General features: G+C 43.6%; 1 protein-coding gene across 1 annotated transcript in view; it reads right to left on the reverse strand.

Moving 5' to 3' along the window:
- DSCAM (DS cell adhesion molecule) overlaps nt 1-27,514 on the reverse strand; it is a 628,177-nt gene that overhangs the window by 267,037 nt on the left and 333,626 nt on the right. Inside the window, exons 4-7 of the mRNA XM_090031636.1 lie at nt 26,367-26,645; nt 24,629-24,904; nt 20,194-20,490; nt 19,125-19,400 (exon numbers count right to left, since the gene is read on the reverse strand). Of these exons, the coding sequence (XP_089887762.1) occupies nt 19,125-19,400; nt 20,194-20,490; nt 24,629-24,904; nt 26,367-26,645 (1,128 nt within the window). The remainder of the gene's footprint in view (nt 1-19,124; nt 19,401-20,193; nt 20,491-24,628; nt 24,905-26,366; nt 26,646-27,514) is intronic.

Consider the following 27,514-nt stretch of genomic DNA (forward strand, 5'->3'; position numbering starts at 1 on the left):
AGTTCTGCCCAGAATGCCACTAGTCCCACTATGTTCAATGGGTCTAATCCAAAGCATAAGGGCCCTAAGATACATATTTGCAGAATCAGCACTTTGGGGTAAAAATTGACATCTGTAGGGAAGGCCAGCATCAATTTCAGCTCCCTGAAGGCCTGTGTGAGTAATATGTTTTTCATTTAAATGGCTGTGCAAAAACAAAAAACAAAACAAAAAGCTCTAAAAACCCCATGATTGGAACAACCTTCCAGCCTCAAATTCATCCTTTCTTTAATAAAAATAAAATCCCATCTGAAATAAACTTTTCATCAGGTACCTGTATTAAAAAAATGGTTAGGTAAATAAAACTAAGGAAGCTGCTGTACTGGTAACCTGCTTTTACCCAAGACTACCTAGGAAACCCACACACAAGATGTGGGAGACTGAGATTCAAGTTCCTTCTTGCTCCTGAGGAAATCTGAATCAACATCTCTCTGGAGAGGGCCCAGATCACTAAAGTATTTTCCGGAGTCATTTGGTCTCAGTCTCTCCTGTTGATGCTGTTAACACTTTCATTAAAATATACATTCACAGAGCCAGAGAAAGAAAGACAGCCAGGAACTGATATAGGTTGGGTTCTAATTAATATTTAAGTATTTTAGGTAGAATGGAACAGCATCAAGACATACTGAGTGAGACCCACTGGAAACTACCATACAGTTGTACATACATTTGATATGGGAGAGACAAGATATAGTAGACTTATTTAACATGTTTCTTTGCTTCTTTCCATCAGAAATTTAGACATCTAGGTGTTGGTAGGAATCAGAAATGGTTATATGGATCAGGAAATCTTTAGAAGATGCAAGAATGTGGCTTCACTGACATCCCCAGAAACATTTTAATCCAACGTGTAGGAAGAATAGCAAATATAGTAGATACCCACCTTGGTTTAACAGAGGACTCTTCAGTGACCTTGAAAACAAAAAAGGTAACTCACAAGAAGTGGAAGCTTTGACAGATGACTGGGAAGAATATAATAGTATTGTTTGGGAATACAGGGATGAAATCAGGAAAGCCAAAGCACAATTAGAGTTGCAGCTAGCAAGAGGGTTACCATGTGAAGGGTAACAAGAAGAGTTTCTAAAATTATGTTACCAAAAAAAAGGAAGGTCAGGGAAACTGTGGGTCCCTTACCAAATGGGGGAGGTAACCTAGTGACATATGATGAGTAAAAGGCTTAAGTACTCAATATTGTTTTTACCTTGGGCTTCACAGGCAAAGTCAGCTCCCAGACTACTGCACCAGCAACACAGTTTCGGGAGAAGGTAAACAGCCCTCCATGGTGTAAGAACAGGTTAGGAACTATTTAGAAAAGATGGATGTGTGCAAGTCCATGGGGCAAGATGCAGTGCATTTGAGGGTGCTGAGGGAATTGGCTGATGTCATTGCCGAGCCACTGGACATTATCTTCGAAAACTCATAGTGATTGAGGAAGTCCCAGACAATTTGAAAAGGGCAAATATAGTGCCTCTCTTTTAAAAAGGGAAGAAGGAAGATCCAGGGAACTACAGACGAGTCGGCCTCACCTCAGTCCCTAGAAAAATCATGGAGCAGGTCCTCAAGGAATCCTTTTCTAAGCACTTAGTTTCATAGTTTCTAGGGTCGGAAGGGACCTGAGCAGATCATCTAGTCTGACCCCCTGCTATGGCAGGAAAGAGTACTGGGGTCAAACGACCCCAGCAAGATGTTCATCTAACCTCCTCTTAAACACCCCCAGGGTAGGAGCCTGCACCACTTCTCTTGGAAGTTGGTTCCAGACCTAGCCGCCCTGACTGTGAAGTAGCGCCTCCTGATATCTAACCTAACCCTACTCTCTGCCAGCTTGTGACCGTTATTCCTGGTCACTCCTGGCAGTGCTTGGGGGAACAGTGACTCCCCCAATGCCTGCTGATCCCCCCTGACTAGTTTATAACAGGCCACAAGATCCCCCCTGAACAGGTTCAGGTCCCTCAGCCTCTCCTCATAGGGCCTGCCCTGTTGTCCCCTGATCATGCGAGTGGCCCTCCTCTGGACCCTCTCCATGCTGTCGACTTCCCTCTTGAAGTGTGGCGCCCAGAACTGGACGCAGTACTCCAGCTGCGGCCTGACCAGTGCTGCATAGCAGCGGAGGATCACCTCCTTGAACCTGCTTGAGATGCATCTGTGGATGCATGACAAGGTACGGTTGGCCTTCCTAACTGCCTCCCCATACTGCCGGCCCATGTTCATCTTGGAGTCAATGATGACCCCAAGATCCTTTTCTGCCTCCGTACTGACAAGAGGGGAGTTCCGTAACCTGTAGGTATGGTGCCGGTTGTTCCTCCCCAGGTGCATCACCTTGCACTTGTCTGTGTGGAAACCCATCCTATTCTCGTGCACCCACCCCTGTAACCTGTCTAGGTCTGATTGTAGCCTGTTGCATCCTTCCAGTGTGCCCACGTCCCCCCACATCTTAGTGTCATCAGCAAATTTGAACAGGGTGCTTTTTGCCCCCTCATCCAAGTCGCTGATGAAGATGTTGAACAGTGCGGGCCCGAGGGCCGAGCCCTGCGAAACCCCACTGCCCACATCCCTCCAGGTTGAGAAGGACCCATCCACTACCACCCTCTGGGTGCGGCCCTCCAGCCAGTTGGTGACCCATTTGACTGTGTGGGTGTCTACACCACAGCCCCCCAGTTTCTTAATGAGAACGGGGTGAGAGACAGTGTCAAAAGCCTTCCGGAAGTCCAGGAAGATTATATCCACTGCTACCCCTGCATCTAACGATCTGGTGATCTGATCATAAAAGGCCACCAGGTTGGTCTGACAGGACCTTCCACTGATGAACCTGTGTTGGTTGCCCCTAAGCATGCAGTCCCCTGCTGGCCCCTCCTGGATATGTGCCAGCATAATTTTCTTGAACAGCTTGCCTAGGATCGAGGTAAGACTAACCGGCCTATAGTTTCCCGGGTCCTCCTTCCTGCCTTTTTTGAAGATGGGGACCATGTTGGCCCTCTTCCAGTCCTCTGGTACCTCACCAGAGCACCACGAGTGCTTGTAAAGCTGTGCCAGGGGACTTGCAATGACCTCGGCCAGTTCCTTTAGAACTCTAGGGTGGAGATCACTTGGGGGAGACAAAAGTGTTCAGGAACAGTCAGCATGGATTCACCAAGGGCAAGTCATGCCTGACCAACATGATTTCCTTCTCTGATAAGATGACTGGTTCTGTGGATATGGGGAAAGCAGTGGATGTGATATACCTTGACTTCAGCAAGGTTTTCTTACGGTCTCCCACAGAATTTTTGCAAACAAACTGAGGAAGTATGGGTTGGATGAATAGAAGGTAGATAGAAAGCTGGTGGATCATCAGCCTCAATGGGTAGTAGGTTGTGATCAATGGTTTGAGGTCTAGTTAGCAGCTGGTATCAAGTGGAGTGCCCTGGGGGTCAGTCCTGGGGCCAGTTTTGTTCAGTATCTCCATTAAAAATCTGGAAGATGGGATGGATTGCACCCTAAGACTGTTTACAGATGACACAAAACTACGGGGTGTAGTAGATTCACTGGACAGATTCAGAGTGACCTAGATAAATTAAAGGATTGGGCCAAAAGAAATCTCATGAGACTCAACAAGGACAAGTGCAAAGTCCTTCACATAACATGGAAGAATCTCACGCACCGCTACAGGTTTGGGACCAACTGACTAAGCACCAGCTCTTCAGAGAAGGACTTGGGGGTTACAGTGAACAATAACTTGGAGGGGAGCCAACAGTGTGCCCTTGTTGCCAAGAAGGCTAACTCCATACTGGGCTACATTAGTAAGAGTGTTGCCAGCAGATCACGGGAAGTAATTATTCCTCTCTATTCAGCACTGGTGAGGCCACATCTGGAGTACTGTGTTCACTTTTGCACCCCCCCTCCCCCCCACTACAGAAAAGATGTGGACAAATTGAAGAGAATCCAGCAGAGGGCAACAAAAAATGGCTAGGGGACTGGGGCACATGACTTCTGAGAACAGGCTGAGGGAACTGGGCTTATTTAGGGAACAGAAGACTAAGAAGGGCATCAATAGCAGCTTTCAACTACCCAAAGGGGAGTTGAGCTGGACTGTTCTCAGTGGTAACAGATGACAAAACAAGGAGCAATGGCTCAAGTTGCAGCAAGGGAAGTGTAGGTTGGATATTAGCAAAAACCTCACTAGAAAAGTGGTTACCTAGAGAGGTGGTGGAAGCTCCATCCTTGGAGATTTTTAAGGCCTGGCTCAACAAAACCCTGGCTGGGGTGATCTAGTTGGGGGCAGTCCAGCCTTGAGCAGGGGGTTGGACTAGATGACCTCCTGAGGTCCCTTCCAGCCCTCATTTTCTATGATTCTTGCTCCATTTCCTTTATGGAGCCTAGGGACAGATATCTTGGCGGAGTAGGTAATGTGTTTTCCTTTGCTCTGTTCTTTCTTATGGCTTAAGTACTGAATTAAAAACCTGAATTCAAGGCAGTGATGTTAATCCCTTTAAAATGGCCAAGACAGAGTTGTATGGCATGCATTTGTGTGTCTGTATATACATATATGAGAAACAAAGAAGATATTAAAGAGCCAGATTCTCTCCTGGCATTACTCTCCTGACCTCCAGGATCATTAGAATGCTGTGTCACTCGATGGGGAGGAGTTGTGACAATGCACAGTTGTCATATATTGATGCAATGTCAAGGCTCAAATATCTCAGTGCAGGATGTCAGAATGTGATTCATTTGTGGCTCTCTGGGGCTTCTTTCACAGTGAAGGGACTAATCCAGCTGCTAAAGCAGCAACTGTCATGTTTTCCCTCACATTCTATAATACATCTTCCCCTCTAGCACCATTCAAATTAATTGGACCTGTTTGGTTCAGTTTTGCAAATTGTAAATATCAGCCATACAGTAAAAACAGTGATTTGTGCATTTCTTTGAATTTATGGGATTGGAAATGAAATCTCATTTTTCACTTCAGAGTGCAAAAGTCACGAAATGGGAAGGAGCATTCAGCCACTTGTAATGTCCTTAATGCAACTGAGACATTTGCAGGAGATATATTTTTAACTGCTTTTGTATGGCAACAGAACAAGGCCCTCACATTTATTAACATACAGTTTGCAATTTAAATGGGCATGAGAAATTTCTAGAATCAGATATTCAAAAGGTTTTGACATAACCTTTCTTCTAGAAGAATGTAGATATCTGCTAAATGGGACATGGAGCCCACACACTTAATGTGTTGGCTAACACATTTCACTGCAAGCTCTTCCCCCAGTGTGAGACAGCTTTACGGAAAAAATATACCAAATTTCAGAGCAGAAAGGCCAATTGGTTTTACTTTTTCTATTGAAAAGGCAAACAAGATTTAATCAAGGACTGACAGAGAGTAAACAAGACTTTAAATACGATGGCATACCATATTTTCTCATGCATAATACCCTGGAATATAATACACACTGGTTTTTGAAAGGCAGAAGGAACAGAAAGCAGTGGCAGGGAGGCAGGCCAGCATGGGAACTAAGTGGCCTGACCTCTTTACCTTGGCCCCCTGTCTCTTCTCCCCCTCCTCCCCTCCTCCATGGTTCCTGTGCCCCCTTTCACCTTAACCCCTCACCTACTCCCTCTTTTGCCTGTTCCTACTATGGTGCCTGGACTCTCCCTGAACTTTGCCTCACCTTGTGCCCTCCCCACACTGCCCCTTACCCTCAGCTCTGGCTCCAGTTCTGGTCCTGGCTCGGACTCCACTGTGGCCCAGGGCAGGGGCCTGGAGCCACAATGTGCTCCATGTGTTGGACCAGAGCTGTAATTAAGTGCAAGTCGGGGGGGAGGAGGTAGAGAAAGAGGAAAGCAGTGCAGGACAGATACGATGCAGAGCAGAGGCAGTGGGGGCAGCAGCTATGGCTGCAGCTGCCGCTGCAGCTGCAGTTGCCGCTGCAGCTGCAGTTGCGGCTCTGACTGAATCTGAGCCTGGTTTGGCACCAGTGCTGAAGCAACGACCTACCCTTTGCCTTGTACTCCATCTAAGATGAGGGGCCTTTTTTAGATCTGGGACTTGAGTCCAGTTCATCACTCCTGTTATTTCCATTTTACACTTGTATGACTTTAGTTATACTGATGTATAAATAAAGTAAAATGGGCCATAAATCACTGAAACATTTATATAACTTTAGATTACAGTGAATACTTTTAAAATGTATTATTAAAATGTAAAGGTATAGTGAAAAGTTCTCTGATAATAGCTTAGACTTGATCAAACAGGTCTTCAGAGCCTGTAGATTTTTTTTTCTTATATGCTCAAAGCAGGTTCTTTCCCTCATTGAATGTGTGTTGGTAGTGACCACTGAGGAAACTGACTGTAAGAACACATCCGCTACCTAGCCTATTTAGCAATCTTCCCTGTGAACACTAGTCTCTTTCTGGCCACATTTCTCCACGTGGCATCTACACTGAAGCTCAGACCATTCTTGTGTTGTGTGACTGTAAAGTGTTCCCTGGTGGACTTGTCTGAAGTTGAACCCCTGTGCCAAATATGGAAAATGCTTGCAGAGGTGTATGTAAACATGGTTTCTGACATCCTCTCTCTCTCAAGGTATAGAGGAGAATGATGAATTTCTCTCAGACCAGCCTAGATCCACTGACTGATACAATCAACGTATTTGACCCCTTTAAGGTCCAAATGATCCCTGTCTAAGCTAAGTTCACTTGGCTTTTATGCACTAAGCATGCAGGGACTGCAACTGTCCCTGGCTTTTGCCACAGCCTACTCGTTGTAAGTTTCCTTAGCCATGCATTGTTTCTTTCAGATGTGCAGTCCAACATGGCCCCTGGAGCACTGGACTTTTATTTGTCTGATCCTTACTGCAATATACTCTTTGCAAGAAGTTTTCTCTTTCATTAAAGTATTTATTCCAAATTGGAAACAAATAAGCATATTATACATCTACTAACATTATATCAGTTGATGACATGTATTGTGTATTGCATCAAAAAGTATTATTCAATTATTCGCCAAAATGAACCTTCCATTACAAATGCTGCAAAGTCAAACAGTCAGAAGTTAAGAGATGTAAAAAAGCTCATATAGACTCACACAGGTTACATTATTTCACCCAGTAATTTAATCACTGAATTTATGCCCTTGTGTGGAAACATAGCATGTATTTTTGTATTTGTATGCTTCCCTTTCCAACAAAGACTCAGTGTGGATTACAATACAAGAAGAGAATAATTTACAAAACAGGAAATGATAAGAGAACAAAACAACTTACACAGGAACTAGAATATTAGTATGAACAAGAGATCCCCTAAACAGTATCTCAGCCTAGCCTTTGTTTGCTAAAGGATTGCCCAAATAGTCTCACAGTGCTTTTGGAACAGGTCCAGTCTTGAGGTTTGGTGAAACTGCAGAGGGAGTGAATTCCAGAGCTGAGGAGTGAAAACGATCTCCCATATGTTTTCACCAACTGGACTCTGTAGAGGAGTCATCAGGTGAAGGAAGTGAATTGTTCCATTGGGTAATTATTCTCACAGTTGCTCTAACTATAGCTTCCAACCTTTGTATCTTATCATGCTTTGTACAGGAGTTGTAATTTTGTAAAGTTGTAAATTTTTTTGAATTTACTCCCAAATGCATCTTTCCACAGCTAAACTGTAAGATTTTCAGATTAACTAACATACTTGAGCTGAACCCCCAGATTTTAGTATGAGATAGCTAGTGATAGGATGGCTTTAAAGAGGGACCGCTGGATCACTTCAAAAGGAGCATGGAGGGAAAGGCAAGAGTTTGAGACTTGCTTCAGAGTCATGATAAAGGATTTTTTCAGTTGATCCAGCTGTAAATACATAGCTGGCCATTTGTGAGTCAAACATGGCATGCCATGATTCTAGCCACATCATTGGCCTGCGTGTCTTCAGCTAAATAAACAGTAGGGGTGTGCAAAACAGGCTGTATTCAATTTGAATATGTCCCGAATCAGGGACAGTGATTCAGCTTGCTGATTCAGATCACTGTCCTAATTCGATTCAGCTGAATCTGAATATGAAGATTCGATGCTAATTCAGAGAATCAGCAATTCAGCCACAGACACACCTTTAATTGTTTTTTCTACATACCTCGAGGTACCAGGCACAGCTCGTGAATGCTGCAATGGTGGGATAGATGGAGCATCCCGCAGGAGTGCAGGGGCCCCCCCGCATGCTTGGCAGTAAACCTGGAAGTAGACTGGACATACTTCCAGTCCACTTCTGGGTCCGCTGCTGAGTGCGCAGGGGGCACTCATCTCAGCATTCATGAGCCACCTGGTACTTTGAGGTACGTAGCTCACCCCCTGGTAGACCCAGAGGTGGACCAGAAGTGCTTCTGAGTCTGCTGCCAAGCGCACTGAGGAACATGCCCCTTCCCCCCGTGCTCCTGTGGGATGTTCCATCTGCCCCACCATCTCAGTGTTCACCAGCCACCTGGTACCTTGAGTCATGTAGAAAAAACATTTAAAGCTGTGTCTCTGGCCAAAACATCATATCTTTCTGAATCTCTATGAATCAATTCAGAGGGTTCCAATTCAGTTTGGAAAGATTAAAGGGTCTCCTGATTCAATTAGGAGATTCACCCCTCGAATTGGGCTGCAACTCCACCAAATCAAATCAGCGGCTGAAGCTTTGCACAGCCCTAATAAATAGATATGCCTTAATCACACTGGCCCAACAGGTCTTTATGCTTGAGTGGACTGCTGACCTTTTCATTGGCTATAGAACTTACTTCTGAGGCTAGTTTGATGGTCAGAATGTCCTGTTACCATGGTTCTTGGACTATACACATGGAATTCATTTGCACTAGCTCTTCCATTATTATAAAGCTGATTTTATATCATGTGCGTGTACATGTGCATACATATATAGACAATATGCATGCATTACTGACTTTAGTGGGATGACTTAAGCTAAAGTTTTGTGTAATGAAATGCTTACAGTATTTAAAAATCATTTCCTCCATGATACAAAATATTTTAATAATTGCCTTCAAATAATAAAGAGGGGAAAAGGCCAAAGGAAATTCAAATACAAGCCCCTGAATTATTATGGAGTTAAGAGTGTTGGACTTCCATGATGAACACAAGCAATATAAATACAGGAACTCCTAATATAAGATTATTTTTTCAAATATTAAAAATAATTTCAAGTTGTGTCTGTGTGTGTGTATGTGCATATATATACACATATATGTGATGATCCTAGTACGAGGGAAAAGGGGGAAAGGAGCCAAAAAAGTCCTTAGCTAAACAGGGAAATCCAGGGGAGCCTAAAGGCAACAAAGAAGGCATATAGGCAGTGGAACCAGGGGGAGGCTACCAAGGAGGAGTATACCTACTTGGCCTGTACTTGCAGGGAGGCAGTTAGAAAGGCCAAACCAACTGCAAAGCTCAGGTTGGCAACACAAATTAAAGGCAACCGTAAGTCCTTTTTTAGGTATGTAGGGAGTAAAAGGAAGGTTCAGGGCAGCATAGGACCCCTACTAAACAAGAAGCAGTAATTAATAACAGACAGGGGGGACAAGGCTGAGCTATTCAATTAGTTTTTTGCCTCAGTGTTCCTGATCAGGGCTCAAGATAAGTCTCCTAAAGGGTTTTTCAGTGGGCATCAAATGGACACCAGCCTACTGACTGTCAAAGCTGACTTGGTACAGAGTCACTTGGATGGAATGGATGTGTTCAAGTCAGCAGGCCCCAGATGAGCTTCATCCAAGAGTACTGAAGGAATCAGCTGGTGTCATAGCAGAACCACTGGCATGGCTGTTTGAGCATTTGTGGCACTTGGGTCAGGAAAAGGGCCAATATGGTCCCTATTTTCAAGAAGGGAAGGAAGGAAAATCCCAGTAATCATGGGCCAGTAAGTCTCACCTCCATCCTTGGAAAGGTCTTTGAAAAAATTATGAAGGATCATAATTGCGGGAGTCCAGCAGGAAAAATTATGCAGCAGGGCAACCACCATGAAGCTGTAGCAGGTAGATCATGCCTGACCAATCTGGTTTCATTTTATGATAGGGTCACAAAATGCTTAGATACAGGAGTAGAAGTGGACGTCATTTTCTTGGATTTTAGCAATACCTTTGATACAGTATCTAATCCCATTCTCATAAATAAATCAAGAGGCTGTGACATAGATGTTTACACAGTCCGGTGGGGAGCAAATTGGCTTAATGGTTGCACCCAGAGAGTGGTAGTAGATGGGTCAGTATCAACTTGGAAGGATGTGGGTAATGGGGTCCCGCAGAGTTCAGTCCTTGGACCTGTACTCTTCAATATCTTCATCGATGACTTGGACGTGGGTGTGAAGTGTACCCTGTTCAAGTCTGTGGATGATACTAAATTGTGGGGTGAAGTGCACACTCCGGACGGTAGGGAACAATTGCAGGCAGACCAGGACAGGATAGAAAAGTGGGCAGTAGACAGTAGGTGCAGTACAACAAGGACAAGTGCAGAGTGCTGCACCTAGGGTGCAAAAATATCCAGCACATCTACTGGTTGGGAAGTGGCCCTCTCAGCAGCACAGAAGCAGAAAGGGATCTTGGCGTCATAGTGGACTCCAAGATGAACATGAGACATCAGTGTGATGAAATAATCAGCAAAGCTTAACTGCACTTTATCATGCATCAGCAGGTGCATGACAAATAGATCCAAGGAGATGATACTTCCTCTATGAGGCATTGGTCAGACTGCAGTTGGAGTACTGTGTCCAGTTTTGGCTGCCATACTTCAAGAACATACTTCAAGTTGATAGACTCAAGAAAGTCTAGAGGAGGGCCACTCGTATGGTCAGGGGCTTACAGGTCAAGCCCTATGAAAAGAGACTGAGGGACCTGGATCTCTTCAACCTCCACAAGAGAAGGCTGAGAAGTGATCTTGTGGCCACCTACCAATTCATTAGGGGGAAGCAGCAAGGGATCAGAGAGGCTCTGTTCATTAGGGTGCCTCTTGGGGTAACAAGGAACAATGGTCACAGACTGACAGAGAGCAGATTTAGGCTAGGTATCAGGAAAAACTTCTTCACGGTAAGGGTGGCCAAAATTTGAAATGGGTTTCCAAGGGAGGTGATGTTCTCCCCTACCTAGGGGGTGTTTAAGAGAAGGCTGGATAGGCATCTGGCTGGGGTATTTGACCCCAGCTCCCTTTCCTGCCTAGGCAGGGGTCAGACTTGATGATCTGTTGAGGTCCCTTCCAACCCTAGTACCTAGGAATCTCTATATTTATATACATATATATATACTAGCAAATTGCCTGTCAAGAATGATGGGCAGGTCAGGTGGGGCCAAAGCCCTGCATCCACCCCTCGCTGCTCCAGGTCCAGCCTCGCTCCACCCCTCCCCCTCCATTCTAGGCCCCACTCCAACCCCATCCCCTGCCCCACCCCACCCTCCTTCCCCACTGTTCTGCATCCGCCTGGCCCACATCTGCCTCCCTCCCTACCTGCCTGCTGCCTCCCCCTCCCTGCCACTGTTCTGGGGGGCATCAGGGCCAGGTGGCAGGGGGGCACCACCACTGTGATCCCACCTTTGCCCTCAGGCAGGAAGGCGTAGGGAAGCTCTGCTGCTTAGGCAGCTAGAGCATGTTTGCTGCTGCCACAAACTTCCCTGGCATCGGCTCAAACTTGGGCCCGTGAAGCCCGGGCTGCACAGCTAATCTCTGCCTGCCCTCTCAGCGGCACATGCGCAGCTACCCAAAAGTGTTATAGGCAGACAGACTAAGCCTTTTATTATATTAGATACATACACATACACATATCTGTGTGTGTGTGTTTGTGTGTATATTTGTATAGCTAGATATCTAACATAAACATACATAATTAAAAGAGGCTCCTAAAAAGCTATTTCCTATAAACATAGTAGAAATAGACTAGAGGCAAGGTTGCCTGTTAATATAAAGATGCTTTGAAAAATATATATATAAACCCCCATCAAAACAGTATTACAAATATTTGATTTGGACTTTTCATGAGCAATGGGCATGCCTCCAACAACTTCAGTCTAAGATCAACCAAAACTTATAAGCTAAGCTTGCTTCTTTCTAAGATCTAAGGAAGTGCATTGGGTACCTGAACACTTATCACTTCTTCCAGCTATAAAGTTGTTCCAATAAAAAATATTAGTACACACATTTTAAGACTCAGTGCCTAGATCTGCATGAGATGCTACCTGCGCAGTAGTTGATACTACTGAGCAGTAGTGTTGTGTGGCCGAAAGCATGATGCAACACTACTGAGCAGTAGTATTAGGCTACAGTGCAGCAACATTACAAAAAAGACATTCATCAGCACTGCTGTGCAGTAACTTGGGTTACTATACAGTCATTTAGTACTTGTTTATGCAAGTACTAAATGACTGCACAGTAACAGCTGCATAGTCAGCATCTCATGTAGATGTACACAGTTTTAACCTGGGAAGACAGTCCAAAACAGAGAAATTCCGAAGTGGTCTAAAGCATATCAGCAGAATAGAGAGGGATTTTATTTTATTTTATTTTATTTTGTTTCTGGATTCTATATGTTTACCTAAATTAACTTGTATAAACCCTATGTCCCTTCATTTTTCTCTCTCCTACCCACCTTGTCTTTTAGCAGTGCTTCCTCCTTTTCCCTCCCTTTTCCTTACCCTTTACATTCTAATCACTACTTCCTTTTTAGAAGCTTTGCTTCTTGAGGTCCCTTCATAGAACCTGATGAAGCAAACCACTGCTTACAAAGGCTTATGCATCTCTGATTTAGTTACTCTATAAGGTGAAAGTCTACGCTGCCTTCAACAAAATAAGTTAACAGCATAGAGCCATCCAATCAAATATTGTTAGACAAATAAGCCTATGGGCATTATCTGTCATACATCAAGTTGCTGACATCTTAATATAAAGCTTTCTCCAGACTACAAAGTCAAAAGATCCTTTCACGCAAATATATATATTTAAGCTATTCAGGCCTCAGTGCTTTTTCTTAGCTCAGTTACTCTCGAGTAGAATACGAAAGTTATTTTTCCCCAAGCCTCAGCAACACCAGTCTTACTAGTGAAGTATAGAGCAAAGTCTTCCTCATGAACATGCATGAAACCAAACTCCCATTTACTGTAAAACATGCTAATGATTGAACCAGGCATGAAAGAACTAGCAAATTGTTTGATGCCAATGTGAAGAGAGTTCCACTGAACCCTTGAAAGATTCAAGTTTTTTCCTTTCATGCCAGTATAGTATTCAGTTTCCAAAGCAGCCTACCATACGCTGATCTGCAATGCAAATCAACAGCAGACAGCCTGTTAGTTACTGAAGAAAATGAGACTCCCCCCCAGGAAAGTCAAAGAAGGGTTATTCAGATAGCTAGAACAAAGTACCTAAGCAGTAGAGTGTTTAGCGTCAGAGAAGAAACATCTTGTTACAATTCTTTTATCAGGTTTACAGATGGTGAAGTTATGTAATTTCAGCATTAGGTAATGAGAAGTCCTCTTAATCAGAAAAATGAATTCTTTGTATAAAATCATGGATATTTCTTTTGAACTCTGGATATGTTTAATGATGCTGCATCCTCTGCTCTTGGAGTTATTGCCAGTAACAGAAATGCAAATATCAACCTTCTCTTTACCAGAAAAGTATATTTTAGGAGACTGAAAAAAGAAATCACTAAGTACTGATGACTTTTACTATAGCTTTGAAAACTCTTATTATGAAGTTCGTTTTAAAAATGGGATAATGATATTGATCCAGTTCTTTTTATAAGGTGCTGCTAAATGTGTTGTATAAGGATTGTCATTATTTTTTAAAATCTTATCATTTTAAGTATTAATACATTTTTCTAAACATTTTAAGGATTATTTTTGAACAATACGCAAGGAATTTATAGATGGGCTTGCTCATCACTGCATTATGGATGACCAGTGCATTCCATTATAAGTTTCTGTCTTCATTTGCTTATAATTTTACAACACTAACCTGATTGAAAGTTTCTAGGCCAGGTGGAAAATTTTCGCCATAGTGGTTAGCTATTCCTGATAATATATCTAAAGAAAGTAAGGTTTTCTTGTGTTCTGAAAGGAAAGATCATTATTAGTATTTGAGAAACTCCCGGACACATTTGGCAGGGAGTTGGGCTTTAGTATCAAGGATGATCCTTTGCTGTTCCAGTCGTCTTCTTTTTTCATATGTCTGACTTGGAGCAACAATTATATGTCCAGCTGAAGGTTAGTTAACCAGTATAATGCTCTTTTGGAAGAGAATGTATCTCTGCAACACTGTTGTCAAATTTGGATGGAGGGCAGAGTGTTGTTATGGGGTCCACAGTTTGACCAGAGTTGCCACAGTGAAAAAATATCCCGATAAAAAATCTGATCAGATTACTCAAATTATTATTGTGCTCTGGAAGGAATAAAATCCAAACAAACAAAAAAAAACCCCAGCTTCCCCCAAAGACTCCATTTTGTATGGGCATGTCTTCAAAGACTGCTTGCAGAAGGCTGAGCAGGACTGTCCCTGCAACTGTGTATCTGGGCTACTATAGTGAATTGTCAGGAAAGTCACCAGAAGTGAGAGAAGGGACCCTGTCTCTCTACTGCAGACATAGGAAACCTTTTCCAGATGCAGAATGGAATGACCCATCCTAAGTCAGAGGTAGGACCCAACTGCTGCCACCACTTCTCCCCCAAACAGCAACAGGGAGAGCACCCACAACCACCATTAGTCTCCACGGCAGCATGGAGAAAGTACAGCTAAAGTCAGTTCCTGCCTGCCCCCCTCTCCAAATGCTGCTAAAGCCCCTCATCTATCAGTCAAATCCAATGGTTCTGCAGGCTGGATCCAGCCCACAGGCTGTAGGTTTCTAACCCCTGCTCTACTGTTATTAATGCTCCCTGGGTTGGATGCTCCCAGATTTTAATTTAGAGGGTACAAGAGCTGACCTTAAGAATGGGAGGCTGTATTGGGACAGGGAGACATGCAGAAGCGGGGAATTAGAAATTGAGACCAGAGGCTAACTGCAGGGAAGAAATCAAGGAACACCGCTGGGATCAGGAACCAGTCGGGAAGAGCAAAGAAAGTTGCAGAGTGTTGGACAGATCTGATGGGAAGGCAGAGTAAATGAAAACTGTAACTGTTTGGGCAGAGAGACTTGGAAGCCAATAGAGGGGCAGTGACGAGAGAAAAAACTTCAGGGAAGATGACTGGTACTGGAAGCCAGTGCAGACAGATAACATGGAGAGGGACAAGGAGGAGTATAACTGAAGGCTGGAGCAAAGCAATAACTAGGATTGGCTGAGCTAGAAGATTGGGATTTGTGATGACAAACTTCAGAATTGGAAAATGGGGGTGGCTGGATGAGGGCATGGAGGGGACTGTAATGAGAAACAGGGGTGGAACAAGAGCTTAGACTGGATCAGAGACTAGTTAGAGAAGACAGACCAGAAGGGGTCAGAGTCCGACAGAATGACTATCAGGGCCCATGTCCGTGAGAGGGCACCCCCTCCAGAATATTCAGTGGAACCCAAGATAGTTAATGTTCATCATCATCAAATATTTATGAAGCCCACTGTTAATACATGTTGACTCATGCCCCTCTAAGACAGGGCCAAATACAGGATGACTTCTACTATTGCTTTGCTATCTGTTTCTCTATTATCTCAAGTGGCAGTGGTCTGTGTGGGAGACCTAATGGCTCCAACCCTGCTAATCAAATGTGTGTGTGCTAATGTATTGCTAGTTTTGGAGATGAACCAAGATTATGTACTGAACAATACTGCTGTCTGTACGATCTGTGCTTCATTTGTTGTGGAACTTTTAAAGGGGCTGAGTATGTGGGAGAGGACTGTAGGAAAAGAAAGGCTGGTTCCCTGATTAATGTAGTCTTATTCTGCCCCTGCCAGAGCTGTATATAAGCCATTTAAACCACATTTTTCACTGATGTCATTTATGGTGCTTCTAAGCTTCATCCCCAGCATGCCTGGCTTGAAAATTCCTCGGTGGATGCCCCACTCAATCACTGCTGCAAAGTGTATCTCTAGTTTTGGAGTGTGTGTGGGAGTGGGTAGACAGAGCATACTTGAGACATGCCACCACAGTGGTGTAGACATGATCATGCGTGTTGTCTTTTTCTGGGTACCTGACTGTGGATTCTAGGATTTGGCTTGCAGAAAAATTGAATAAACAACAAATGTGAAACCTAACAACACGTTCCACGGTTATTGAAACACACCTTAAGAAAACTATTAAAATCCATGACTACTACACAAAATGTATAACAAAATGTAACACCAAATGCTGTCATGAATAGCATGTGGGTACAACTAACAACTATTATACTCCAGAATGAACTCTTCCAGAAAAATGATAAAGGACAGAAAAATTCTTTCACCACTCAGAGAACACTTTTAGGAGAACAAACAATCCATCTCTGATCTCACAGTCCTCACTCTCAAGGAAAACCTGCACAATACCTTCAAAAGTTGATCCTCGGAATACTAAAACCTAACTTTATTGGACACTAAAAACCTTAGATTTAGAGGGAGACATGGTTTTATGACTCATCACTCTGACAACTTCTCTGTGCTTCAAAGCTAACAACTCCCTTCCATTCTGAATACTTTTTTATGTAATTAGGTTTGTCTATTTTAATTGTTTTTACTTGGTCTGTAACTATTTCTCATAACTTTGCTCCACAGTTCACTGCCCTCTTCCCATTTTAAGGAAGCATCTTTATACATTTGCAAAATTGGATTAAACAAATTAAGTATTCTTCATGGTGTTTAGCTTAGGCAGTGTTGGTTTATTTTCCAGATTAGAGAAAGGGCATTTTGTAATCAAGGTTTGAGTAATATCTCTCCCAAGCATACAGTTGGTCCAATAAAAGAAAATAGTAAGCAAATCTTGCTTCACGTATACTGACTGGACCATCACAGCTCTAATACCACTACAGTTCTACTACAAAGGAAGCCCATGAAGAAATTAACATTCTTTCTTCAGAGCAAGATATGAAACATGCAGTAAATAAGGCCTGAGGCCACATATTGAACAATGACAATTAAACAAAATACTGAATAATCACTCATTAATTGAAGACCTTCCACACTGAACCACACTGGAATGGCTGGCTACCAGGCAGTAGCAGTTAGTAGCAGAACAGAGAAAAAATATGTCATGTGATACTTCGTCCTCTGCTTTAGTTTTAAAACCGTCCTTCTTCTTTCCCATGTAGATAAATAGGTACCAACTCAATGACTGTGATTAACTGAACTGATAATACGGGATCTAAACTAGGCCTCTGTGAAGTGGCAAGTATTCACTTTGGATTTGGATTCAGCCAATTTGGAGGGACAATAATTTGATCTGGATATTCGAATCACTGACCTGATTCGATTTGGCCAAATCGAATCCAAAGATTCAGCACTGCTTCAGAGATTTGGCCATAAACTAAGCAGCCAGCAGTCCTCACCATGCTGGACACAGCTGCCTCCAGCTAGTAAGTCTGTTGTGATGGGTGGAGAGAAGGGGCATGGTGGCATGGGATAGGGGTACAGCAGCGCTGGGAGTGGGGGCTATGCCCTGCTGCCACTTGCTCCCTTCTACCTGGAGTGAACCATGTACCATGTGAACCCCACTCCTGCCCTGGCTGGCCAAGCAGCAGCAGGGCATAGCCCGCCGCTTCCCCAGCCAGGGGAATGGAGCGTGGGATGCAGGCGCTGCCTCCGCTTGCCCAGCTGGGGTGGGGGGTGCAGGGTACGGGCACAGCAACACTGGGAGCAGAGATGCTGCTTGCCCCCTCATGCCTGCAGTGAGCTACTCCTGCCTGGTGCCCCCACCCACCCACTCTGGCTGGGCAAGTGGCAGTAGGGCATAGCCCCCACTCCGAGCACTGTTGTACCCACATCCTGTGCCCCCCCATCCCGCTCCCTGAGTCCTACACCCCTTTGCCTCATCTGGGCAGCTTGCCCCAGCCCCAGCCCCAGCCCCAGGTCCAATCCCTCCTTTGGTGTGGGGGCAATGATCAGCCCTCCAACACACCCCTTCCCTCCCTGCTCCACCCACCACAACAGACTTACCAGCTGAAGGAAGCTGTGTCCAGTGTGGTTAGGACTGCTGCCTGTTTAGTCTATGGCCGAATTTCTGAAGCTGCTCCAAATCTTTTATGAATCAATTTGGAGATTTCTGATTCTGTTTGGATTCAGAGATTTGGCTGCCGAATTGGGCCAAATCTCCAAATCGAATTGGCTAGCGAACCTTCGCAAAGCCCTAATTTATACATTGATACAAGATAACACCATTCTGTTATATTTTAGGATACCTGATCTCCTATATTCCAGGTGGTCCACATTATATGTTTTCCAGTGTCAAACAAAGTTTCTACCTGGTGGGCCTGTGGGTGGTTGGCAGGGGGGAGTAGCACTGGCAGGTCTGGGGGTGGGGTTGCCAGGTTCATGGAATGGGGGCTGGCAGTGAAGGGGCTAAAAATACCCTAGTCATGGTTGGGGTGGGTGGGAATATCACAGCCCAGGGGCTGGGGTGAGAGCCTGGGCTTTCCCAGCATCAGAGCTGTGCTGTGAATACATGTAGCCATTCAGGAGACTAATTGAAAAAATGTGTAGAGAGTTTAGCTCCTGTATCTATTTACTGTTTAATGAAGAATAGCAGAAAGAAGATAAAAGTCATATTTTTAAAAACTCATTGCATTTGCCTAAATATTGAAAGTAACTTACTCGAAATCCTGGAAATTAAGTCATACTGAAGACAGACAATGACCAATCAATGTTAGACAAACATACCCATCAGCCACTGAATCTCCTTAGGCAAAACAGAGGATGACATTTCCATGCACCTGAATCTTAACAAGCGCCAAAAGCATCCTCCTATATAGCCTGCTCCCGCTGGGTTAACTCATGGTGCACAAACATAACCTGTGGGAACTCCCAATGGAGTCAATGCAATTTCAAGACAAAGTGTGGTACAATATGCTACGCATATATGATAATTATGCATGCAGTCATTAAAAAAGCATTTGTTTTAATTGTCCTATGATTCGTTTTCTAATCACTAGTGAAGATATGTGCATGCGGACTCATGTACTGATAACAACCTACTAGTTTAGGGTTTAACTCACACTGTTCACATTACCTTTTACAGTGACATGTACACTCTGGCTGGTGGACAGCTGAGGTTGAACCAAAACATTGCATGTATATTCCCCTTCATCCACTTCCTTCTGCACATTTGATAGTTTCAGCGTTCCATTATTTTCAAATGCTACTTGGCGGTGGTTAAAAGGAAGCAATTTAGAATTCTTGTACCATTTGATGGAGTAATATGGGTAGCCAATCACACGACAATGAATGTAGGTATCCCGTCCCGCTATTGCTGTGATGTTTTTCATTGGTCGAATGCTTGCTGGCCCTATAAAGGTACAAAGACACTCTTGAAAATAATTTAAGGGCACATTTGCTAGGGAAAATATTCCTTTTTTTCTGAATATACAAATGTTAACAACATTTACAGATGTAGCCTGTATAACATTTCTTCTTAACACTTGATAGCTTTACTTTTAAGAGCCATTTAAGAAGGCTGCTTAGTCTTTACATGCTCTAGTTTTTCTCACCTTACACCATACATGACTAGGACAGTGGTATGTTTGTAGTATTTAATAACTGTCTGATAAAATCTTTACTACATTACTAATTAAAGGCTGAGGAATGATTACATAATTTCAAATACTAAAATTTATGCTAAGCTGGAATCCTGTTACACATGAGAACACCAACAAAGTTAGCATTTATTTTGACACAGATAAATTATAGTATCATGAGGATGGATATTATGCCATGTAGAATTACAAATGCAAGCTAAGGTACTGTAAATATGAATAATGATGATGAATGTTGGACAAGTAAAAGAGCAGAGGAAGATGAGGAACACATGCATAGCAAAAACTAAAAGAGGAAAACATATATCTAAATTGCTAAGTATAAGAAGATAGATTGTATAGAAACAAGGCAAAAGAGAGCTTCCAACTTCTAAGCATACCATAAAGTTTCTAGATGGGTTTTGGGTAGGGAGGAAGATGGAGAGAAAAAAGAAACCAGTAAGTTAGTTTTGGCATTCCAAGACTCAGCTCAATGCATGCAACAATCTTCTTCTCCACTACAATGAGTTATGTGTGTTTTTTTTGAGGAGCTGATTTGACAAGCACCTCTTACGTTTATTCGAGCCTGGTACAGGACGACTCCAGCAGAGTTGTTGGCAGTACAGCGATAAACTCCGCCATCTCGGACCTGAGTGTTAGAAATATTCAGGTAGCTGACCACATTCCCCTCAGAGGTGATAATCTGGCTGATACGATGACTGCCATCTTTGATTATGGGATCTTCATCTAGAGTCCAGGTGATTGTAGGTAGAGGGGTCCCCTTCACATTGCACATAAGGGAGACAGGTTCTCCTGGGCTCACCACCTTCTCGCTGAAGGCAGAAATGATCTTAGGTGTTCCATCTGTAGAGGAAAAGGAAAGCAAGAGAATAATAGCCAGGCATAACAAACCTTCTTTCTACCTTTGATGAGCATATAAAACAAGAGATTTGAAAGGAATAAAAACCCTCAGGCTTCAGGACATGAGACAAACTCTAATTAATGAGGATAAGGAACCTTTCCTTGTGGACAGATTCTCTACCAAATGCTTACTGTTGAGTTCATACTGTGCCTTCTGAATCATATGATAATGGCCTCTGCTGCAGGCCATGGACCACTGTCTTCTACAGTAGTAAGTCCCATGTCCCTGGGAAAAGGCAATCCAGCCATTTTCAACTCATAGCCAAGGGGTGCGGCTACATGTGCCATTAAGTTGACATGATAGACTCTCATGCTGTTTGCACAAGAGTTTATTACGGCACTGTCGCAGGGCACTTCAGTGCCTTGCTCCTATAAAGAGGAACAGGTGCCGGTTGCCGGGGCAACTGCAGTTGGTCAGCTGACCGGAAGGGGGCAGGGCCTGACCTATATAAAGGTGATCCAGGCTGAGGCTAGAAAGGCAGTTACCCACTAGCAGCCAAGGAAGAAGGAGCTCTGCTGGAGTAAGCAGAGTAGAGAAGCCTGATGGCCTGAGCAGCTTCTGTTTTAGGATACCGGGTGGAGGAAGCCCTGGTAGGGATTCTGAAGGATGGTTAGCCAGTTGGCTTAGAGTTTCTGTTGCAGCCCAGGGACTTGAGTTTTCTGCTGGTAGTTTTATAAGACCAGAGGACCGGGGGAGGCTATTAGGGGTTAGAGGAGGCCTCACAGGGGCTCCACAGTAGTGTGGGGTTCCTGGCACCAGAGAAAGTGCAGTGTTGTTTGGGGCACATTGGCCCCAGCTCGGAGCCAGGGGCGGTGAGGAGCCCCGGAGTGAGAGGGGGCAGTGAGGAACCCCAGAGCGAGAAGGGGGGCGGTGAGGAGCCCTGGAAGTAAAGAAGAGGGCCAAGCCCCGGAGCGAGAGGGGGCAGTCAGGAGCCTTGGAGTGAGAGGGAGCAGTGAGGAGCCCCAGAGTGAGAAGGGGGGCTGGGTAAGGCCAAGGCTGCCTGAGCCCCACAGGAACTTTTAGACCCAAAGAGGGGATTTGGGGGCCAGGCACGGCTATGGCCACCTGAGCCTCAATTGTGAGCAGGCCCCAGTGCGGGCACGGCTGCGAGAGCAGGCCCCAGTGCGGGCATGGCCGCGAGAGCAGGCCCCAGAGTGGGCTTAGGTGAGAAGCCCCACAGGGCGCTCGCTTAAGACTCAAGGAGGGGATTCAGGGGCCAGGCACAGCTATAGCCACCTGAGCCCCAATTGTGAGAGGCCCCAGTGTGGGCATGGCCGCGAGAGAGGCCAGGGAGCATCCGTGGGAGGGTGCAGGCAATTGAGACGAGCCCAGGGAACACGTGAGGGTGCGGGCAATTGAGACGAGCCCAGGGAACCCGTGAGGGTGCGGGCAATTGAGACGAGCCCAGGGAACCCGTGAGGGTGTGGGCAATTATGAGAGGAGCCCAGGGAACCCGTGAGGGTGTGGGCAATTATGAGAGGAGCCCAGGGAACCCGTGAGGGTGTGGGCAATTATGAGAGGAGCCCAGGGAACCCGTGAGGGTGTGGGCAATCATGAGAGGAGCCCAGGGAACCCGTGAGGGTGTGGGTAATTATGAGAGGAGCCAGGGGACACCCACGAGGGAGCAGATAGGATTGACCAAACAACGTCCAATACATCTGTGAGGCTTGGGGCATGGTATAGGGGTGGTAGGAGCCATGCGCACCCCCTAAGGTTTTAGTGCACGGAGCACAGACTTGGATACATCAGGGGTACCGTGTGAAAGAGGACAAAAGGCAGCCTCCCTTAACACTATTAACATGCCTGGGTAAGTATTTCCATGTGTGTTTAGGTGTGGTTATTTTTGCTGCTGTAAGATAATAGTGTCCCTGTCAGTACTATCTGAAGCCAGCAAAAATTAGTTTGCTGTGGTCTAATAGTGTTGCACATGCAGACTGTGATGCTTTCCACCATGGCAAATTAGTCTAGTGCACAGTTAAGTGCATGTGTAGATGCAACCAAGGAGGTATAGTCTAAGCCTAAAATTATTGGAGTTTTACTTCTTTTAGTGCACTTCAATTCCTTTGAAAGTTAGGGATGAATGAAACTGTCAAGAGCTTGGCATACATTCATATGCTAATTTCACACCACTCAGTTGATTCAGTTCAATTCTGACCTGCATTATCTCATTTGTAACAGTATTAAATCGATCTTTTCCTGAATGAGGATTGCTAATAATACTAAAGATAACAATATTCATAGGAGCTTTCTGTTGCAGACAAATATACACCCTGGCTTGGGGCACAGCAGATACATTCTCCTGTGTTCTGTGTCACAATTTAACAAAGTCTCCCGCATACAAGTGAAAAAACAAATGGAAAGACACACAGATTTTGAGATGTAAAGTACGGGGTAGAATTAAATTATCCCCTATCTAGACAGTAGGGGATTGTACACCTAACAATTTTAAGAAAACTAGCACCCTATTATTATTTAGAAGCTTCTTTTGCAGATCAGGCAATACAATGCACTCTCTGTTATTGTCTTCTTCAGTTATATTTTAAAAGCTGCATCTAGAATGGATTTGAATATAATTGGGAACAAAAGTGCAAGAGATCTGTTTCAAGTTCAGCTCATAACACACAGGAAGCAGTCTAGGCAAACATTCCATATGGCATTGTCTGGTTTTATAACAAAACATGGCTCTCCAATTAACTTTAATATTAGGAAAATATTAGCATCAGCAAAGAATGTAAAGGGATGATTTATCCTAAGGCAGAGAAAGGGTGACGCCACTAGAAAGCCCCTCTCTTCCCAACCTTTGGGAGATACCCGGTAGTAATAATCAATTTCAATTCCAAACAAGATGCAAGGCGGGAGTGGTGACAATCAATAACTCTCATGTTCTGAGACCACATCCAGCATATCTCATGGAGGTTTGGACCCCTATATTTCCACGGGAATGAGATTCTGACGTTGCAGTGTCAGTGTAAGATTGCACAGAAAACTGAATGAGGTTTTCTATCTCCACCACATGTGCTGAATCACAGCAGGAGAAAAAAAAGTGATAGGGTTCTCTTCTCCCCTGCATAGACACCTAACAGCAGGAGTATTATCATTTCTGGAACATTGAAACACCTAAATATTTCAGCAGGGACATTAGGTTGGATTTCTTACATATTTTTTTTTCTCTCTGTTCCTGTCCTGCTGGATGTGTGACAGTGTATTTAATTTTTTTCTCCTATCTGCAACTCTCTCTCCTCCTCTCCTTTTCTGTGCATTAGCACTGTCATCTCTCAGAAGATGAAAAAGTTATAGTCTTTTTATCCTGAATGGAAACTGACACACGACAAATAAATTAGCGAGTGTGCTCAGTATGCACCTCTGCCCTTTTTTTTTATTCAATTGACAGGCTTTTTTGGAGATGAAAGCAGACATTATTTTCCCAGAGAGACCTGAGTGTCTTTGAAATCCTTCCTGCTGTCGCTCTCTGATAACCTGCACTCTCTCAACATCATTATAGATTATCAATATGCTCTTTAGGCTTTCTTAGTCACAGGAGATGGTTGCCGAGGTAACTAGGTCCAGACAGGTAATCTCTTCTTTTTCTATAAAGACTAAAAATAGTGGTCATGGCATGACTGCGCTACAGCCTTATTAGTGAACCAGTTCTGTACAAATTGATTACCTTCCTCACTTGATTATTATGTGGAACACTGTGTCAGTTACTTAGTATGATCTCCAGGCCTTTGACTGATTTCACATCCAACCTGAAAAATAATGCCTGGAAGGAAGTGTTTGTAGCCGAATGGGGATCTCTCTTCTCTCCTGTCTTCTGTCTTTCCTTAGTTAATGTTGAATACCAGCAGAAAAATCATATCTGGTATGTGGAGCTGTAGAGGAGGGATATTTTCAAATCAATTTTTTTGACATTTGGGTCTTCATTTCTCCTCATTTGTTGTTCTGCACCATGGAGAGGAACAAAGCCTATGGCTTGCCTCCTCTGCTCCCTCATGCATAGGGTCCTCTCTCACTTTGTATAACACACATCATAACATTTTGCAGTAACTGGTATTCCGACTAAAGCAGGTAGTGACTAACCTTCCAGCACAACCTGAACGTAGTCTTGAGCAGACATCTTGTCCTTACGCACAAAGCACTGGTATGCTCCCCCATCACTTTTGGCCATGCCGTCCATAATGAGGTTCTCTCGGTTGATCCCAGTGATCCTCACATTGTTGCCAGGGCTGATGATTTCACCGTTCCGATACCAAGAGAGTTCTTGGTCTTCCGTCCCAGTTACACTGCAGGACAAGGACACTTGACTACCAACACTGCTTTTAAATTTCCGTGGGCTGATTGTGGCTTTTAGTGGTTCTGGAGATTTAAGTCAAAGGAAGGGGGAAAATATAAAACATTATATTGCATTACAGGAAAGAAACCCCAAACAAAACACAACCACATCACTAACTGTTCATTGAGAAAAAAGCTAAATCCTAAATAAAGACCATTACCAAGCAAATAAATAGCCATGATTATTTTAAGAGGAGTCCTCAAGATCCCATGCTGCTGGATTAGTTCTGCACAGACTCCTATACCTTAATAAAATCATGCTGATGTCAGTGGGGCTCTGCTTGGATGCTAGGGTTTCCTTGTGTGGGGCTCATCCCAGGGTAAGTACATAAAGCTATAAAATAGCCTAAATTAGCTTTATTCTTAGAGTTATCATTACTAGAACCTATTTTAACTAAAGTTTTATATTTTATTTAAAAGAAACGTCATGGTATCAAAGAGATATAATAAAACCAGATGGAAAGAAACCATTATAATTACAGAATTTGGTTCTGCACCTCAATTTCTCTTCACTTTGGTTAGATCAAATATAAAGACAAGGGTCCACCATGAACCTTACTTCCATATAGGGTTTTGGACTTTTGTTCAACACCAGGCCTACTGACAAAAATTAAGGCAAAATACAACATATTCCATTTTGGCATTTGTGCTCATGTGTATTGAAGTATGCATGCTGATATATGGACCATTTATTTTGCTTTATGACCAGCATTGATATAATTTTCAATATTATATACAATGCACATACATATACACACATAGATAGGTAAGTAGGCAATTCCTTTGCTAACTGATCCATTCTACAGAATATTGCATAACATAATAAACAGAAAAAACTCTTTAGCATTTCTCTGTTGCATGTTATTGCATACTTCTAGCCTATTATGACTGCATATTGTATAAAGGAGATCTGGTTCTTGCTTTGACTCTGTTTACATAGCTTTTGAATAACTGATTGATTGTTTTGATTTTCTTTTAATATATGTGTTTGTGATATTCAGCTGAATGAGATTTAGAGCACGGATTGTTTACTTATTTTTCCTTCTAAACTTCTGTTATTAGTGATTTCTCACCAGGTTCGGAGAAAAAAATTTAACAACAGGAGAAAAAGCATCTTTCAAATACAGCTTTTCTAATACAATCTGTGAAACACTGAGGAATCTCACAGATTTTCATGAATACTCAGTGATTATCTGAATGCTTAATACTATTGAATAGCATGATATATGGTGACAATAACTTGGCATTTTTATTCATGAGAATATTTGCAATTTCTTTTAAGTACACAAATCTACTTCTGACATGTTATAATTTTAAGCAGTCCAAAGGAGAAGCTCAAATGTTATTTTAACATTAAAGAAATTAAAGTGACAGAAAGAGATGCTCATAAAAATGTTTGCTTCATATCTTTCCATATAGAAATCTATGTGCAAACAAAGATTTGAAATGACATGTTTGATATTCGGTGGCAATATTCTGGACTTACGTTTTACGTAGAGGCGCCCTATCATTTCAGCAGTACCATAATTGTTCCATACTTCACAAACATATTTGCCTGAATCTGAAGGACGTGTGTCTTCAATCACTAGTCCTGTGACTGTCTGCTGAAACCTGCTGTCTGGCTCCCAAGGAACATTGTCCTTCAGCCACCGATACTTTGGTGCTGGGTGCCCCGATGCTTTGCAAGGCAGCTCTACTCGCTGCCCTGCCATGGCTTTACGATGGTCAAACCCATCCAGAATAGATGGAGAGGAGTTTGCTGGGTCTGAAAAGCAAAGAGATGCTTTAAATATACTTAATTTAGTTTTTTTTGTTTTTTTGAAGCAGTATGCCAATATTTATCTTCCTTCTCTTAGCTGCTGTCCCAGCAGTTTATGTAATGTACAAGTTGCAGCTGTGTACCAGCCATCCAGACTGTGGTATCTCAGAAGTGGTGGCTGAGATCCAGCAGCATGTACTAACTAAACATTGCATAATTACTTGGAAGCCCTCCCACTGTATTTTTTCCAGGTGGCAATCGTTTCTCTGATCATTCTTCATGTTTCCCATCTGACAAAAAAAGCCAAGAATGTGTTACTTTAACCATTATAACCACTGTCCCTATACCACTCACCCAGAACTAAGCCAACCGATTTCTCCTGCTTCTAAGTTGAAAAGTTGAAAGGTTTTGAAATAGAAAAGTGAATTCTTCCTATGTCAAAATAAAATGGTCAAGGATACAAAATCCCATATTCATAGTTAAACTGACAGGGTGCATCTACACATGCTATTAAAAGTTCATTGCTCCCAGGTGCAGCGTTTGCACATACACCCAGAATTTTACCATGTTGAACTAGGGCAGAGCAGCCCCAGTTGGCAAGGGACCTGGGGGGTCATCCTGCCAGCCTGAGGCTGCTCAGACCCAATTCAACTGGCTGGAGCACAAGGGTGTTACAGTACAGGTCTAGCTGGCAGGCAGCCCCCACACTGTAGCACCCTTGTGTCCCAGACAGCCCCAGTCAGCATCTACATATGCGTTGTGGTGGAGTAAATAATTCTGCCTTATGACAGTACTTGTGTTGGGGACTACTAGCCTACAGTGAAGTTAATTAGTTTACTCCAGCCTAATAGAGGTGCATGGACACACAGTGACGC

This window comes from Crocodylus siamensis, chromosome 1, assembly GCF_052110815.1.
Source record: "Crocodylus siamensis isolate JL-2025a chromosome 1, ASM5211081v1, whole genome shotgun sequence".
In the NCBI taxonomy this organism is placed as follows: Eukaryota; Metazoa; Chordata; order Crocodylia; family Crocodylidae; genus Crocodylus; species Crocodylus siamensis.